Raw genomic sequence first — 20,021 nt, 5'->3', positions numbered from 1 at the left:
AATAATAAAAAAGAATATATTTATATAATTTCTTGCCAATAAATTAATTGATAATTAAATTATAAAATTACATAAACATGAGACAAATTTAATTTCGTACAATTCCTAACGGATAAATAAAATGGCCAATTTTAGATATGATCGAACGATAGAAACACAAATATTGTCACATTTTGAGATATTTTTAATTTATATAATCTAATGTTTTGTACATATGTAAATAAGACGTGTATATGTTTATATATATATATATATATGTATATCTAAACGTGAATGCAAAATTGTTGGCTTCTTTTCTCGGTTTTATCTATCGACCTGCCAAAATCCTTAGATACGCACATTATTTTCAAAACATGATGTCATTATCGACTATACTGAAAGTGCCTTTGTAAATACATTATCAATTAGTTCTAAGAGAGACTAAACGTATGTAACAAGGTTTACGTATGTATATATTACCAATCTAATTCAAACTCTTGCCAATAAGTTTATCCTCGTGAAGGTCTCCTCGTTTTTGATACAAAATTATCGTCTTAACGCGTATCTCTCATTTCCAACGAAACAGAAAAACGAGAGAGATAGAGAAAGGATCAAAATAATTCCAGTATTTATATAATAATTTATTGAGTATTACGACAATTTAGTTTTCGGACGTTTACAAGCTAATAATAATAAGCGAAAATAGAACGGCAATAAGTGTGTTTGTGTGTGTGTGTGTTAATGAACATTTTCAACGTACAAGATCATTATTATATACACTTTTCTATTAAGTATTTAGTAGTAATTAGTAATTAATTCAATACGTTTAATATATTTCAATTCACTCATATCCTTTTTTTCTTTTTTTTCTTTTCGTCGAAGAATTCGACGATTGTTTCAACAGGTGGACGAAAATTCTCTTCGAAAGTAATGGAAAATTATTTCGAATAATAGTACGATCACTTTATAAACTTATAACGAAATTTGTTTTAAAATGGCATCGAATTCATTTCTATATCTAATATATTATGCATGGAGGATATTTTTTAATATATGTGGGACCACGAAACTTCAAAAGTAATTCAGGGATTATTAAAACGATAAAAAATGTTCTTAATATAAACGTGTTAATGTTTATAAAAGTTATCATTACTATTATATTGTGTTTCTATAATTCGCGATAGATAATCTTCACAGTAAATTATTCAAAATGATCATTCTTTGTTTAAATTTGTAAATGTTATATGTCTTGATTGTCGTTAACGTTCTTTTTAATGAAATTTATTTATTAGAAATTTGAATCGTTTATAAATATTAAATGTTCAGTAATTTTCTTAACGGAAGAATACATTGTTTAGTTTTTCACTTTGTTTTACGTTCAAAGTTACGATCGTTGAATGTTGTGATTTTTGAGCTCTGATTTAAAAAGAAAATAATGTATTAGGCACCTATTTTGACAACGTTAAAGAACTTCGAGCACGTGTTTAGAAGAAGATTGTTGAGTCAACAGATTCATCAACTCGTATCTGGAATTTTGGAATGGTCTGCGGTATTCGATGATACGATGACTGCAAGAAACTTGAATACCAACCGGGGGTAGTCATTTTGGATCATTTTCAATAAAGATAAAAACCTTCGAGGAATTATTCAAACACAAAAGTAATTGTAACTATGATACAATGTCTAATAGAACAAGTTTTTCATTATTTCTTTGACCCCTGTCCATTCCTGAAATGGGTCACACGTATTACGAAACACCCAGTATATATATATTTATATATATTTTTTTTAATTAGATTAAACAGTGATCAATGTAAAATATTACAAACTGTTCTCATATATAATTTCTATTCTGTTTCACATAATAGTAAATTATATAAATAATAATAATAATAGTATTAGAGTATTAGTTTATTTCAGCTCGCAAGATTGATTTAAGTTTGCTTTCTTAATAAAAAAAAAAACAAATAATGGATAAAAAAACGAAGGAAATTATAATTTATGAAAATTAATATTTGTCTTGTATCGGTTGTGTTGTTTTGTTACGTTAAAAATATTAATCGATAGATATAAATTTTGGTGTTATGCAAATCAAAACAATTATGTTACATTTTAATGTGGATCAGTTTGGCATAGAGAAAAAAAAAATTTGTGCATACGTTTGCATAAATTTGTTCATTGCGTATACCCATTCAAAAATGAAGAATCCGTTTTACGGTAAAAAAAAAARAAAAAAAAAAAAAAGAAACATTGAAAACGGAATATCCTGCGAGTGGAAACTAGGTTGCCTGCAAATTTACTGATCCAAAAATATCCGTAGCGAACGAGTAGAAACATGTCAGCAAGACGTATCGGATTATCATGCTAAATCGTAACGTTTCAGGAAAATATCAAGAACGATAATAAAAGAAATAGAAATAGAAAGAGAAATAGAGAGAAAGAGAGAGACAGATATATAAACGAAAATCTTTTCGAAAACCACACGACAAATATAATCGAATTTTAATTCCTTTACAGAAAGCCATGAAAATTTTGATGTCACGCGTTCGAAAAAATAAGTAATTACTTTTATACTTTCTTTTGTTTGCTTTAAATCATATTTAAATTATCGTTATAAAATTATTCGTTATTTTGCCAAACAAAATTGTTACCACACTTCGACAAATAAGAAACACCTTAAAAACAAATTGTACGATATTATTAATGAACGTTTTAAATGAACAATCAATGTGTGACAATTCGATATAAAATGCATCGGATTTAATAATTGCATTCTTTTTGTTTTTTGTTTTATTTGTAAGAGAAATCATCATCATCATCATCATCATTTCAGATATGAAACACGAGTTCAAACGGTTACATTAACGTAGCAATTGATTTAACTATATTTCTATTATTCTTTTCTACGCTAACAACACCGTTTTGAAAAAAGTATAATTAATAAGTTCATTCATAGAATAAAAAAAAAAAAATATAAATAATAATAATAATAATAATATAAAATAGACAAAGAGAAATTAATGAAAATAAAGAGAAGTAAAATCTTCATATTAAACCTACGTTTAATACGACAATTTCACATTGTTGCAAAAGTAAGAAATGAAATTTTGTTTAGACGAATACAACGAGAAAGATATGTCAACATATCAAAATGAAACATATATCTAACTTTACGTAGTAAAACATTTCCTTGAATATCTAACTAACATAAGATAAACAATTTGGCATTGCACGAGATAAGAAAAACACACGAGATGGTGTGATTTCGTCGTAAAATATCGAAATTTCATTTCTATTATCATATTTCTTTTGTGAAATTCGAATAAAAGATGATCCAGATGATGACGGTGATGATATGATGATGATGTCTAAGCACACATTTAGTAAAAACGTGTTATTATTATCGGCCTTGCTAGTGCTGCTACGAATAAATATGTCCACCTACACCTCCTTCTCTTTCATCTTTTCTTTTGCATAATCGGAGATCTATTATAGCTATTAATATTCTAATGTATTTCTAGTTATGCAAGTGTTTTCCAATCCCCCTTACCGCCCCCCCGCCCCACCTTTTTTCTTCTTCTTTATAGCATATTATTTTTTCTCCCCCGTTATATTTGAATACTAAAAGAAGAAGACAAAAGTATTTTATTATTGTCTGTTTATTTTTTATATTATTTTTTTTATTATTTGCGTACGTTTATATTGGTGTACGCTTCGATGATTAAAAGTGAAAATAATTGTATCGTTAAATTTATTAAATATCCGTATTATGACATATAAACGAATATGCATGTGTTTGTTAACCGTCAGGGTGTGTGAATATTTGTGTTTAAAAAATTAAAATATAATATTTCATTAAGTTAGTTTCTATTTTCTTGCATATCGTATACGTAATGCAGAACTTAGAAATGTTTGTATTTTTATTAACTTATACGGCGTAAGCACGTAATGTAAAATGAAAATAAAAAAAAAAGAAAAACATGGCAGTAGCAACAATCTTGGAGTCGTACTTTCTAAGGCAGGTAACAAAAATTTCACGCGAATAAAGCGAAACGCAAAAGGTATAAATAATTCAGTAAGTTTTGCAACTAGAAGAATCGATAAAATAGACGGGAAAAGGTGCAGGTGTTATTCCAAATACGATCGATAATACGTCTATGTACTTTGTTCTTTACGTGAACTATTATTATAGTTCTCGTTCTCTAACCTCGTGAATTTTCTTTTCGTTTGTCACATGTGTGTGTTCGTTTCATAAAAAAAAAAAGAAAAAGAAAATTATTTAGATATTTCTAATATAAAATAGAAATAATTTATTCTAACTCGCGATATTCAACTCGAATGACAAATTGAAGAAAAAAAAATATATATTAGGTCAATTAATTAAACCATACGTGATAATGTTCCATAAACAACAATAATCAAAAACAGTTAAATCAACTGACCTGTTTTTACTTTGGGATTTCGGATCGCGTCAAAGGGGGAAAATTGACGACTGTATTTAAAAAAAGAAAATAAAAAAACTCCATCAAAGTTGAGGATATTTAGCTACGGTGTGCGATAGAGAGAGAAAGAGTAGATTTTAGACACCATATTGCTTCTAACTTTAGATACTTCTTACGCCACACATGCTTGAAAGAGTTCTCTTAACTTTTCGAGTTGTCCAGACATCACCACCACCCTTACGACTATCTTTATCGATTTTTATTATCAAGTTACATGTTTTTGGTGTATCTTTTTTTTTTGGTACAAAAAATTACAAGAATTACAATTAAAAAGATAATTCTATTGAATTGTTAATAATAATGCACGAGATATTATTTTTTATATGATATTATTTTTTCGTTTAATATAATAAAAAAAAAATACATATAATTTAATTAAATAAATACGAAAAAAAACAAATTGTACGATACGTTTAAATGCATCAAAATATTTTTTAAACGGAATAAATAAAACTATCTTAATTTATAATCTATAATCGAATTATATTGTCTTAAAAAATTGATTGATAAATTTTGGATTTAACGACGAGAATCCAAGAATCAAATATGAATATTATTATCTTTGTAAAAGACAAAATTAATATACTATACTCGAGGGGTAAATCGAATTTGGCACTCAATCGCGATATATCGACGTGCGAAGTTTATTTATGGATTCCTTCTGGTTCGTAAAGGCAGTCGCTTCCGTCGTCGAAATAATGACGACGAACAACCCGCTTCTCAACGGGATCGATCTATTTCGGGATATTATGGAAAATCGAGGGAAGGTCAAACGCGAAATTTTAAATTTGACTACGATCCCGCCATTTCAGACGCGCGCATTTGACGCCCCTGTCGACATCTATCGGTGAAATTTAACTATCGATAATCAATTCGATCTATCGTCGATAATGCAGATTTTCTGGGTTTTTTTTTTTCTACGAATCGTCATAATTTTAATCAAAATGAAAGTTTTTAATTGTAATAGTAAGTTTTTAAAATGAAATGATTAATCGAACAAAAATTTATGTATTTTTATGCTTTTTGTTTATTTTATATTTTGGGATAGGATAATATGTATGCAGATTTCTACGTTACGTTAATATTGCCATCTATCAGAATAATGTTGTAACTATATCAGACAAATGATCAAGTTGGTAACGAAGTTACAGATAGATTTTTACTAATACTTTTGTTTATTAATTTCCATACAACAACAAAAAGAGACAAATTCATTTATTTAAATATCTTTGAATTAAGTCGATAAATACCTGATAGAAATATTTGTTTAAATCTTTTCGCATATATACGATGCATGCAATGCATACGATCAATAAATTCAAATTTACTACTTCAATCATTCGGTATAGTCTATAAAGCCTTGAAAATCGCATATAGATCAATTTCAATAAACATCATCTCGTAATTACACTCTCTTATATAACCTTTAACAAAGAGCAGTGTAATAAAATGCCTTTGGTAAAGAATTCAAGGAAAATAAAACGAAAAACAAAGCTTCAGCGTCGTCAGCATAATTCTGAAACTCTTGAAAGATATTGTCCGGGATTGCTTTTTAAGAGGGTTGTATTAAAGGGTTGCTTATAAAAGTTTTGTCAAATGTCTTGTAAAAAAAAAAGAAAAAAAAAAGAACAAATATTGACGAAACTTCAGACGCAACCCAATACGCCATCTTTTATATAAATATCTCGGATATCATAGCTTTTTTTTTTCCCCCTTGTCTTCTGCAAACTTTTCATTATCACAAACAAAAGTGGTATCACGTTTGCAAGATGCATAATAACAGATACAGCGGTGTCTAAAATTATCAATGACACATAGGTGTTCCTCTTCGTTGACGATTCATTAAGTAGAATGGTGAACGATCGAGAGAAGAAATCGTTCCTGTTATTGAATAATCTCATGCAAATATGGCGTCTGTTGATTTAAAATATCGCGAAGGAATTTTTTCTCAGTCGATATAACGTGAAATCGTTTATAAATATTATTTTATTTAATTTATTGTTTTTTTCTAATATTCAAATTGTTATATTAAAAAGAGAGAAAAAAAATGATAATTTAGTTGCTTCCAAACGTTCGATAAATCATTAATTGAACATTGCATCAATGAATTGTTTAGAATATTAAAACTTACTTTTAAAAAATCAATGATTAAAAATTGATCCATTTAAAATTTGTAAATCATTAATTGAATATGAAATAAATAAACTTACCGATTGCGACGGTAATGGAGAGGTCCTACTTTCGTACGATCTGTATGCATTCGTGTTATGCGTTCTTGCACCATTTAACGAGCCGTAACCGGGTGTAGCGTTATTACTGACGTGATTGCCTTCGGACGATACAGTATTTTGTAAATCCGCCAATAGGGCATCTGAAAAATATAAAAAAAAAAAAAACAAAAAATTGAATATAAAATTGTTTGAAATATATTTCGAACATAAGCAAAATCATTTCGTAATATATAAATGATAGTATTCGATTGAACAAATCTTTCTAAAACACTTTGGTAATACTTTCGTAATGCTTATCAAAATGTGTTAATCGAATGGATTTAGTGATAACGTCACATATACATACATACAATTCAGACAATATTATTAAATGGACAGACAAAAAAATGTAGTTTGATCCTTGCCGGCGCCATCTTTGTTTTTCTCTATCGTTACTCGTACCTCGTTCAAATCAAATATCGTATATAGTTATGCATATTATAACAATATACACAACAGTTTTCTAACAGTAGCTTTTTAATAGAGAAAAAGAAGTAAACAAATCAATATTAGTTAATTAATAGAATTATATTCTTATGTTTTTTGTTCATTATTTTGTAATTCGTTTAATCCTTTCCTTCGACGCCATATTTGTTTTACTTTATCACCACTCGTATCTTATACAAATCAAATATGTGCACATATACAATATAAAACGTATTATAAAAGTCGCTTTTTATTAGGAGAAAAAATTATTAATATTTATTTAATAATAAAATTACAATATTTTATTATCATTTTTAGATAAAAATCTTTAATTATTGTATAGTTAAAAAAGTCTGGGACTACGATCTTGTCATTTTGAATGCCTGATAAACAAGATCTAGATTTCTTTCTGGTTTCATTGTCAGTAAAGCAATTATTAGAACACCTCGTGTATAAATGAAGAAAAATAGAAAGAATTACCAAGATTAAATAGATTGTTATCAGCTTTGTCGCCTTGATAAGCTTCGTAAATGTTATGATTCTCTGTATAAGATTGAAACGCACTAACATCTTGTTCCTCCATTACAAATAATAAAAGTTCGACGTCAAAACAAAAAGGAAAACTTTGTAATTTCACTCTCTGTCACTTTTGAAGATATATTTCGACTGACGTGACTTATCAATGTTGAGAAATATTTTCACATCCTACCTCGTCATACTCTGTTCAAAGAAAACGTGCGTGCATATAAGAGATACGTGATTATAAGAGAAGAAGAGGAAAAGAAAAAAAAAATAAAAGCCACGAACAAACTTAAAAATCCGTCGACTTTATCGAGCAAACGAGAATTGAGAAACGAGTTGAGAAAAAAAATTATTAGTTCGTCTCGATGATGTCATCTAATTGCAAAAGGTCAATGACCTTATTCTTCTATTGTACAAGAGATCATCGAGGATATTCTTGAGAAAAATATTCATTACGTGAACACAATATCTACGTAAATTGTTGTATTGCTTTTTACAAAGATTATTTCCACAAAAGTTAATAACCACAATAATCGTTGTTTTATTAATTATTCGTTAAACAAATCTTGATTAAAAAATTAACGTCGAAAAAATATTACGATTATTATTACGTAAAGAGAGAGAAAATAAACTTTTAAATAAATACGATTTGTCGGCAAAAATTTATTTTCATAATATTTATAATCTCAACGAAATTGTTACATAAGAAAAATTCTCTAACAATAATAAAATAATAATAATAATAAATCCTCTCTATATATCTCACCAACCCGCACGTTCGCTTTTATCACAGTTTTATTGGGGTTTGGAAGAACAAAAATAAGATTCTATCGAACAAAAAATGTAAAAATTAAAAAATTTCTTTTACAAATTTTCAAATGACGTGATATCACGTGTGTCACAAAGTAAACCAATCGGATAACTAAAAAGAAATACTCTCGCGTGTGAAACCTTCGATTGACGAAACGATACTGATTGTCAATAAGATTCTTGGTAAAGGCGAAGCCACGGGAAAGAGAGAGAGCCAATCACCATGGTTGCCTGGAGTAAGAGAATCAGGGAGGGGGAAGGTGAGAAGAATATGGTAGGAGAATTCCCGATGCTAGAGGTAGAAACACGATGATGCTGCTTTCGTGTTAGAGAGAACAGTTTCCTAGACCCTTCTTTCTCTTTATTCATCTTTCTGTCAGCCTGACATGACTCTCTCTTTCACTCTTTTCAAACACAACATGCAGCTTGATGTATCAGCTAACTTCTGATACGAAGAAAGACAGAACACAAGCCGATAATGAACTGGTAGGATCTTCTAAGGAAAATATTCTTCGATAATTTTTTTCTATTCATTTTTTTTTTTTTTTTGTAATTCTATATTTCAAATCGTTAAAGAATTCTTTTTAATTTTTTCCACGTAAAATATTCCACGTAATATGGAAGCTGCGATGAATAAATAAAACGCCGAAATAATGTCGTGTAAACTTAAAAGAAAAATGTATATGTATATATAAATTTTTTGTTTTATTATCATATAAAATGCACATATGTGTACAATAATAATTTGAGATTATGACAATTGTTTATTATATGAAATACTTTTACAACAATTTAAGATTATATCGATTGCCATTAATATAAAATACTCGTGCGTAAAATAATTTGAGGTTATGATAACAAAATGGACGCCAGTAGTGTAAAATTAAACGAGAAACTTGAAGCTATTATTTTTCAATCGTAATTGTTTTGTTTTTCTTTTTCATTTCTTTCGAGTCAAATTTAAATCTCTACTTTTTTTTTCTAGATACAAACTTTAAAGCAAACAAATAAAGAATGATATTTTAAAGGAATGTTTTTTTTAGAGGCTTAGTGTTGTAAGGTATACGGAAATGGTAAACCGCGGATGTATGTAAGTATGCGTGAATGAGAAACCTAAATATTGGCCAGAAGCCCGTTAAACTTCAGGAGTCCTATTTTATACATCTGATTCATACTGTCTAACGAATCTGGGCGTCGATATTACTCGTACCAATGTGTACGTGATCTCGTAGGGTAAAAAAGAAAGAAAAAAAAAAGAAAAGAAATAGAGTTAAAGAAACACTCATAAAATAAATGACACGGAGCACAAATGAATCGTTCGTTAAAAAATTAAAAATTAGATATAGAGATTAAAAAAGAATAAATTCGAATAAATGATTGAAACATATAGATACGAAAATGAAAATTAATTATTCATAAAAAAAAAAGAAAAAGTGTGAATAAATAAGAAAAAATCCACACCAACGAGCATTAATATTGCACATCCAAACGTGTCAATGCATATTTTTATGAGATAAAAAACATTGAATCATTCAGGAAAGAAAATAATAATAATAATAATAATAATAATAAAAAGAGAAAAATATTTATTTTTGTTAAAATCACGTTTTATTCTCGCGATAAGGATGATACTTACTAACGTGTTGTTCCCATCGTGCATGTCGCTGGATAGTCGCCAAACGAGCAGGCGACATGGGTCTCATAATGTCCGTCATATTTAACACGTTTTTATCGTGATGTATCTTTATTTTTCTCCAATACGAACGCACACTCACCCCACGTACGAATTAAATACAATTTTCTTTTTTTTTACAAATGAATCTTAAAACTTTTCAAGAAACGTTCGTTGTGTGAATTTTAACAGAGAGACATCGATCTACATTTATTACATAGAACTCTGGATGAAAAGGGTGCCACGTGATTGGCTAGTAAAACGATTACAAGACAAAAATAAATCTTGAATTAGAACGGGGTTAGAATGAGAATGAGAAAGAGAGAAAGAGAGAGATCACGTTCGTAACGATATTAAATTTGACTTAGGGTAAAATAATGTCTGAGCAAATTTAAAAAGAGAGAGAGAGAGAAAGAGAGAACAGAAAAAAAATGATTTCGTCGAAGAATTCCGTGAACGCTTACTCAAATGTAAAAATATGGATTACAGGGCACACATGTGTATGCCAGACAAAAATTTAACTTCTACTTGATCTTTCTTTTTCTTTTCTTGACTTGACGTTTTTTTTTTTCTTTATTTTTTGATCGGATACGAATCTTAAGATCTATTTGCGGTCCGTCATAAATCTTTTCTCAACTTTAACAAATGTTTCGCGAAAACTAACTTAAGTGAACGCACGTGATGTAAAATTTGCATCCAACGGATCTACTTTACCGACGCGTGTGCATGAAAAAAATAAGTATTTTTTTTTTTTTGTTTTCTTTTGAGAGGAAACAATTATCACGATATTTTATATTATTTTTTTGTGCAAGATCACGCTTATCCTGGTCAGTATTTTTATATGGGAGAACGAAAAAACAAAAAGAAAAAGAGAAAAACAAATAAACAAATGGGATGGATGGATGGATGGATGGATAGAACATAAAAGTTAATCTTTTGTGCTAAGATCCTATTTTACTTTTGATACTTTGCCAAACAGAAACTTATTTACAGTACGTTGAAAATGCGCGTGATACGCAAAAATTAAAGTAATATAATATTCAATTTTCTATCACACGAGGAGAGAAAAAAACAAACGAACAAATGTTCCCATCAATTAATATGCATCGTCGAAAAATCATTGTGCACATTCACGTAAATTTTTCTAAAAAAAAATGTATAGAGAAAATTAAAACAAAATAAATAAAATAGAATCAAATCAAACGTTTGACGAGAAATAAAATACTAAATTTCGTTAGACGTTGAGAGGAGAAAAAAAAACAAAAATTTTAATTCCATCGTCAACTATCATAACATCACTATCACCGTAATCATCTATCAATCACCTTTACTAAATTTGCATAAAATTTCCTACGAATTTTGTATCGGCATGCAAACAAATAGTAGAAAACCGTTCTACGAAATCATAAATTTCGTATATATCTAACAAATGAAAATACTTCGAACGATTTCGTTGTATTCGCATAAAATTTTTGTTACAAATTGTGATGAGTAAAAAAGAAAAAGAAATAAAAAAAGAAGAAAAGGAAAAGAAAAAAGGCAAATTCCACGAGTTCTCGGTAGGATGGCGATCAAGGTCAAACCTACCGATGATGGATCGACGATGTCACGTGACCAAGAAGAAATACAGAGAGAAAGAGAGATAGAAATAGAAAGGGTTAAAAAGCAACACAACACTGACGGAGGAGAAGGACGACGAAAATGAGTAAAAAGAAATAAAAAAAAACAAAAATGTTTATCAAAGAAAAGGCCCGATCGTCTGGCAAGACCAGACAGAACTGATTTCAAGACACACGTGTTGATCTCTAAAAGCTGCAAAATATCATCATCGGTGGTTACGTGATAATCAGTTTTTACCATCTACCTCACACCCCTCTTCTCCCTGTTCTCTAAATTCTAACTCTTCAAATTGAATATGCATATATATATACATACATTAGTTGATTGCTATAGTCCAGTAATTCTCAACTTTGTTTTTGGCTATGTCCCATCTAAACTTCTCTAAAATCCTAATACCCCCACCACAACCCTTCGTGCGACGTATAATTCTTATTAATAAAAAAGTGAACACCTGTACACGTTAACTTGATCTAAAAGTAAAAATCTTTCGAAGAACACGTGACACCCATGTAAGAGAATAACAAACGAAAGAAAGTTCACTGTTAATTGAACTCGTTGAATTCAATACCCCACCTCACCCCACCACTTAAAAGTCGAATTATCCCACGTTGGGAACCACGGCATTAGGATCAGAGAACATTTTCACCTAGATCCAAGACGACAAACTTTACAGAAATAAACCACCTTTACCTTACCTCTTGCTACCTCTTCTCTAGATTCATATGAACGTTTATATATCTACGTGCACAACTATTTCTTTCTATATATTATTAATCATTATCCCACAAACATTTGGCACTGCCAATCTCTGATCGGGAACAATTGTTAAACCCTAAACCCTATTTAAAATAAGTATACTAGAAATAGAAAAGTGGGGGATATTTAATATTAATCGATCATCCCCCCACCAGTCAATTATTGTAATATATAAAAACCCATAAATTAATCCAATATCATTCTACAATATTAATTACACTAGGAAGCAACCTACGGGTTTAATAAACGACGCGTGGGAAGTTGTATTGGCTTATGCTCGAGCCAGATATGGTTCTGAACTCTAAATCTGATCCAAAGAGGAAGTGGAATATCGATCCTGAATTTTACCTTGAATCGAAAATGAAAATGACGATAAAGAAACGACAAGAGAATAAGAAAAAATGAAACGTTAATAATTAATGAATCATTTTTACAATGACCATTTGATTAAATTAAAACACACCGTTTAATTTCTTTTAAATTATTTCCAATGATACGTAATTTCATGTTACATGTGACATAGGAAATATATTCTCTATTATAAAATGCCATTGAATTATATTTTTATTTCAATAATCTTTAAAACACTGTTATTAGAAACTTTAAGATAATAATTAAAAATGGGAAAAAATAAAACGTTATGAATTGGTATACACGAGAGTGTTGTTGTTTTTTTTTTTCGTGTAAAATATGACAATATTGCGTGACTCAATGCAATTACGCTGATTGGTAAAAAAAAAAAGAAGAAAAAAACTAAAGAGAACGAAGAAGCCAATTACATTAAGGATAGAATGAGAAACGTTTTAATAGAAAGAGGGATTGCCTTGATCAATGGAGGACTTTCAAATCCGCGATTAAGTTTTTCCATTATAAATCGAATAAGCAATATTTCTATCTTTTGATAATGATAATGATGATGATAATGATGATGATGATGATGATGATGATGATGATGATGATGATGATAAAGAAAGTAAATAATATTTATATTCTGGATCTATCAAAGATACTTTACATCTATTCGAAAAAATGTTTCTTCTCGTTTATTCGTTTGATTTCATCTTACTTACAATTAGAATTGCAAAATAAAATACACGAATAGTATACACGTAACTGTGCGTTGTACGGTTTTCCTCGAGGTCAAGTAGAAATTTACTGCTACTGTCTGTTTGCTCGAATAGAATTACGAGCCTAACTCTTTGAAAGAGAAAGAAATTAAACGAAAAAAGAAAAAGAATACATAGACCCGTTGTTTATCTTATTCATTATTTTTTTTGTTCACGTCATCGAACGTCAATCAATACGTATTGGACGAACAAACAGTCGTTAAACCGGCCATTTTGGAACCCCCTCAGCGTCGAAAATAAAATCCGATTTGCTTTTTAATATGAGAATACAATTAAACTTAATGCAAAGTATATTAAATGACTAATGAATTATTCGAATATTCGTGTCTAATTTTAAACCTCACCTTTCGTCATGGTAAATGAATTCATTTCGCGTTATCAACGTGAACGACGTAATACCAACATTAGTAAACTTTATAAGGAGAAGAAACGTTGTGTTGGTTGATCATCCGGATGCTGACCAATCCATTTCCAAGGAAAGAATTTCTCCTTATGTGGTTTCACACTTGGCTGTATAAAAAACGCTATGACGTCACAATCAAATTCTTCCTTGCGTAAACGAAACGAACGATCGAAAACGAGAGATAAGACTTTGACATTTTCCAAATGACACTTCGTTCGTTCCAATTGGTGAATTCACATATTCCTTGTATTTTCAAACTGTCCGATTTCTCGATCATTTAAAGCCGGCGTTTTGTAACTCGTTGCGAAGCATACTGTCTTACGAGATTGTAGTTTCAGTTCTTACAAAGAGTCTCGCGTATACCTTTCACCACGCCTAACGTTCTTGCTACAATTTGTTTTCTTTTTTTTTTTTTTAATTCAAGAAAACTATTTATAAACTTATTAACTTGTGAATAATTCAAATGACACATATCGAATTTATATATATATATTTATTTTTTTAAATTATTTCATAATTTTTGGTATGCGATAAAATTAAGCTTAAATTAATTTTGCCTAATGATATAAAAGAAATATCTCGATCGTGAATAAAACAAAAATCTTTTTATTCAACATGTTCATCGTCGAATTTATATATTTTTTTGGATATACTTCTTTCTGAATTATGACAATGTGTTCTTCTTTTTAAAATTACTTTTTGTTGAATAAAATTTGTAATAAATATCAATCGTAGATAAGGCAGAAATCTCGAAATAATAACGCATAGAAATTTTCATTACCGACAATCGATACGACCCAACTGAATTTATTTTATCTATCTTGAATTTCGATGAAACGCGAAGGAAAAGAACAAAATTAAAAAGAATGTTACGCAAATTTATTTTTTCCGATTCGATCGATCCTATTTATGGATTCGAAAAAGAAAAATATAGAATGAAGAAATAAGATTATTTTCGAAAGTGGTACACGATACTAACACGATTGATGAAACTACTGTCGACGGTATTTACAGTCATACCAAAAAAGGGGGTGGTACTGGATAATGAGTTCGATAAGTATACCGGCATGTTTAGTGTCAAGGTAATACTCTCAGTGGGTGAAGGGTACTTGAAAGAAGAATGCATGTGAGACTGCACAAGAGTACTCGACCTTTTTTTCCAATTAACCTCCTCCTACCCCCACCCCCCTTCCCACGCACCCCCAAAGAAATTAATCAAGTTTTATTTACAATTATTCTATTAATAATTCGATGTACAATTAAAAAAAAAAAGAAAAAAAAAACTCTTATTTATGTTGTAATGAATTATGTTCAAATGAAAATGAAGATAATACTTTAACGTAAAAAAAGATTTTCTTTAATTTAAAGTATTCCGCAAGTTCAATGTTTCACAAATTATCTCATTATTTACGCGTATCAATCTTGATCTCATTAATATTTTAGAGCTTAAAAGAGAAATGTTATCGCGTGTAAAAGGAAAAAAGAAATAAAGCTTGTTTCCTGCTAGCAGCTCAGCGTAGGTGTTTAAAAGCCCACCGATAAAACAATTGGCGTAAATTGATGGTAACGGATTACGCAAGCGATAACGATCGCTTAACTATGATCGAACATGACGTACATTCATGTATTATTTGACCGGTGCAATGTACTTTTGTGAAAATGTTAATATAAAAAACAAAAAAAAATAGAAAGAAATAGAAAAGGAGAAAAGAAAAAGAAAATATAAATTAACTCTATCGTAAGCTATTTATACAAATGATTTCAATAGGCTATCACATTAACAAGCATGAATATTGTCACTCGCATACCGGTATCAAACGCTTGCTTTTTATGTAAGGAGGCCGTGCGGGTAGTATTTGTTACATGTAAAATACGCCGCGAGCGTAAACTCCGTAAGGATTATGCAACGCGTAATAGTATTTCGCACCGTCCTCGGTGTAATTACGAATACGAAACAAAAATAGAAAACTTTCTACGGGTGGTAACGAGAAACTTGAGAAGCTCCGACATTTCTTTTTCTTTTTATTTTATTTTTTTTTTTTTTTTTAAATAATTTTTCTAATAAAATAACCATTGACAACAACGAAACGAAACACTTACATCCAGGAGGTGAACCTTTCTTCATGGTGATCCTAAATGGCTGATAAGTGGCGCCTGGTTGCACCTTTCCGTACATCGTTCTATCCATAGCCATTTTTTATTTTATTTAATGTTTTTTCTTCTTCTTCTTCTTCTTCTGCTTTTATTTTATTTTTTTTTCTATTTTGCACCCACACAAAATGTTACACGAAAGATTGATATATTATTCTAATAAATAATAATATAAAAACCACGCACATCGTCGTTTGTACACAATAATTCATACGCGCGCACGGACAGACACGCGTGGAATAAACGAGACACGCGCTACTAGGTCACGTGGTACTACATAGATAGTCACCGATTGGCTGACAAATCAGAGGGATGGAAGGGACCAATCGTCTGACCACGCGCCACTGCAACCACTTGTTGCTGGATGACATCGAAACTAACGCGTATTATAAACGTATTTTTTTCTTTTCTTTTATAACATTTATTCTATAAAAAAATTACTCTTGTTTTATATCAAGAGTAGTTAAATGATGATGAAATATCTTTTCGTTGATGTATCTTAAATTAATTATATAACATTGAGTTCTTTTTTGAATTAATATATGTGATTGATTTTTTTAAAAATAAAAATATAATTTCATGTAAATGGACTTTGAAGCTTTCCGATTGGGAAATTTGAAATTGAACATCAATGATTTTTGTTTTTTTTTTTTTTTATATCAAAAATGATTTAATAAAAATGTTGGGATATCCATTTGACTAAAAAAAAATTCTTTAAAAATAAGATTAAATATTATATATCCAAATGTGTTTGTGAGAATTTCTGGAATACATTTATAATTTCAAAATCAATAGATTTAATAAGGTATCCTAGATATTCTAGAAAGATTATTAAAAATGGCGATACGCGAAAGTAATAGCAAGTTTATCGCGGATCAATAGTTCGTTGCGATAACTCGATCATCCCACGTATATACTATACTTATATCTTTTAATACAACTATATGTAATCTCTCGAAATACGTGATTATCTTGTTCCCTCTCACGCCTCTTTCATTCAACGCGAATGTCTCATACACTTCATTGCACTGTTAACGAAACTTTCAAATCACAATCAAAAAACACTACAATTAATAAATTACATTAACGACAATGTTAAAAAAAAAAAAAAAACGAAGAAGATTATCGAAGAACGATGAAGAACTTGGAATACAAAGTAAGTCCAATAATAATCGCCATTTTGAAAAACATTTTTTTCAACTATTTCGTACGAAAAATCATCGATATATTAAATTCGAATTGACAATAAATGTTTAATCAAAGGATAACAAAAATATTTCGTGATTTTTTAATTTAAAATAAAACAAATTCGTAAGAAATTTCAACCGAATTCGAATTAATGAAAATATTTATTCTGAATTACCAAATAAACAAGCAAAATAGGGCTTTTTTGAGGACAATTAATGACTCACTGGAAAAAGAAGCACAGAATGCACTGAAGGATTTAACACAGAACGTGAAAAGTTTATATCCTAAAACGTCCCCGAGTAATCCCGAGGAGGAATCCAGGAAGTATACGTAAGAGAACTGGCACTCGGTCGACGAATGTTGGTGGATGCAGAGAGAGTTGGTGGAGGAACATTAGGAATGGTCAGGAAGGGGTAAAGAGGGGTCAAGAAAAGGGAAGTTCGAACTAAAGTTAAGTATATTTCAGGAGCTCGGCCCTATATATCTTCCTGTATGCACATATCTACTATATGTGTATATATATTGGGTTGGGGAACAAGTTTTTTCGTATTTTCCCAGTAGATAGATCTGCTAATATTAATCGAATCCAACGATACTCGCGCGTGCGTTTAAAAGCTGACATATCAACGGAGGAGTAATACAAAAAAAAAAAAACACGTGACATTTGTTTATCCGATTAAATATTATCGTGTCTTGAAATTTTATTACAAAATAGAAAAGAATGTGGCTCAGGCTGGTAAAAAATAATTCATGATTTTTATAGACATGATGCGATATCGATAAAGCATTTGTAATTTGGATATTTAAATGTCGAAAGTGCGTCTCGGTCTGATCGATCAATCGTTCAAAAAAACGAGTGAAATGATGGAAAAAAATTCAGTAAAATTGGCATATTAGTAGTCGTGATTATCGATAAGAAATCAAACATCAACCACGAAACTGTTTTAAATTATTTGGGGAAAATTGGATACATAATATAAAAAAAAAAGAACTTGTTTCACTTTTGCATTCAAATACGAAGAAACTTTTTCCCTAACCCAATATATATATACATATATATATATATACGTATAGAGGGACCTTTCTAGCTATCAACAGCGACGTTGAAACACGAGGAAGCTCGGGGACGACGAGAAACTCACTAAAAATACGTACGATCGTTGGCACTTGACTACAGCGTTCAACAAAACACCTATTACTTTATTGTTTTATACTGAAGACAAGAAAACAAGTGGGGATACTTGTTAGGATCATTCTAATCACAAGAGAAAATAGAAAGAAAGAATATGAAAAAATGAAGGTAAGAAAAAGATTGAACAGTTTTTGTTTTGATAGTGTGTTTTATCATAATTAATTTTTTTTTGTTAATTTATTGCCTTAAATTTAAATTATATATATATTTTTTTTTAAACGTTAATACTTCGTTCTTGATAAGAAAAAAAAATATATACATATATATGTTGAAATGTGTCTGTAAAGTTTTCAACAAATACGTAAACAGTGACATCTTGTGAGATTTATTGGAAAGAAATATGGCGGTCATAGTTTGAAAGTAACGAAATTATATGTACATATGTATGTATATGATATGTACATATAAATGAGTATGTATGTGATGTATAAATACATACATAAACATAAAGAATGTTTTCACAGTTTGACAGTATATAAACATTAATTGTATTAACAAAAAGAAAGTTTTCACACGATGTCCTCGAATATTTGAATGCATAACTGATAAGTAAAAATAATAATTATTGTTAAAATAATTATAAACACACTGTTACATGTTTTTAATTCGTAATTTTCTCTTCTTTCGGATCTTCTGATTAATAAATACATTTGCAAATAAATAAAATTAAAAAATTAAATAATAATTATTATAAATAAAAAATGAATATGATATTCAGTAAAAAATATGTTATACATTATTTGCTATAAAATTATATATTATAACAGTTAAATTAATTTTAGATTTATAATATTCATTGTATTATATAAACATATTATGTTAAATTTATAATTTATTCATCAAAGATCCATTGAAACGTCGATACTGTCAATTTTCATTCTTATATGAATAATTAGATACACGATGACACGTTGTAGCGTCCATTTTTCGTATAAATAATTAAAAAAATTAATTTATAAAGCAAATTAAATGTAAATCTATATATACCATTTAAAAAAAATGGACAAATTGAACGAATAAAAATAAAAATCAAAATAAAAAAAAATAAATAAAATCGTTAATCAAGTAGAACTTGACAGACTCGAGGCGTCGAGTGAAAATTTGAGGTTAGATTTAATCGGCCGTATGTTATAGAGTTTGATAATTACTCACCCAAATCATCCATGGTACGGTGATTCAAATTATTCGATTATCCAGTACACAAAATATCCCTAAATACACGCACTGAAATCGTTAGATCGTCCAAAATACCGCAAATTACGGCACAACGCGCGACCGACCTATTCGACTGTGCGCATTCAAATTTCAAACATGGACGACTGAAGTCCTTGCAATCCAGATTCTCCCTCGACACTGACCTTATTACCTAGACGTACATATTTCTGATAAAAACATATATACAT

At 29.5% G+C, this 20,021-nt stretch overlaps 1 protein-coding gene across 6 annotated transcripts in view; it reads right to left on the bottom strand.

Annotated features, from left to right (window-relative positions):
• Positions 1 to 19,983, bottom strand: part of LOC106789544 (paxillin) — a gene marked incomplete at its 3' end in the record, with an annotated part of 23,586 nt that extends 3,603 nt beyond the window's left edge. The window contains 3 exon segments of one of the 6 annotated variants that reach the window (XM_014753880.1): positions 6,692 to 6,852; positions 10,146 to 10,434; positions 11,769 to 11,952. In XM_014753880.1, coding sequence (XP_014609366.1) covers positions 6,692 to 6,852; positions 10,146 to 10,224 — 240 coding nt within the window. 6 annotated transcript variants of the gene reach the window in all.
• Between the last annotated feature and the right edge of the window lie 38 nt (positions 19,984 to 20,021).

This window comes from Polistes canadensis, unplaced genomic scaffold (genome assembly GCF_001313835.1).
Source record: "Polistes canadensis isolate GaletaPanama2010 unplaced genomic scaffold, ASM131383v1 scaffold_6, whole genome shotgun sequence".
Lineage (NCBI taxonomy): Eukaryota > Metazoa > Arthropoda > Insecta > Hymenoptera > Vespidae > Polistes > Polistes canadensis.
The sequence above is the reverse complement of the archived record's forward strand: the minus strand, read 5'-3'. Positions and strand labels throughout refer to the sequence as shown.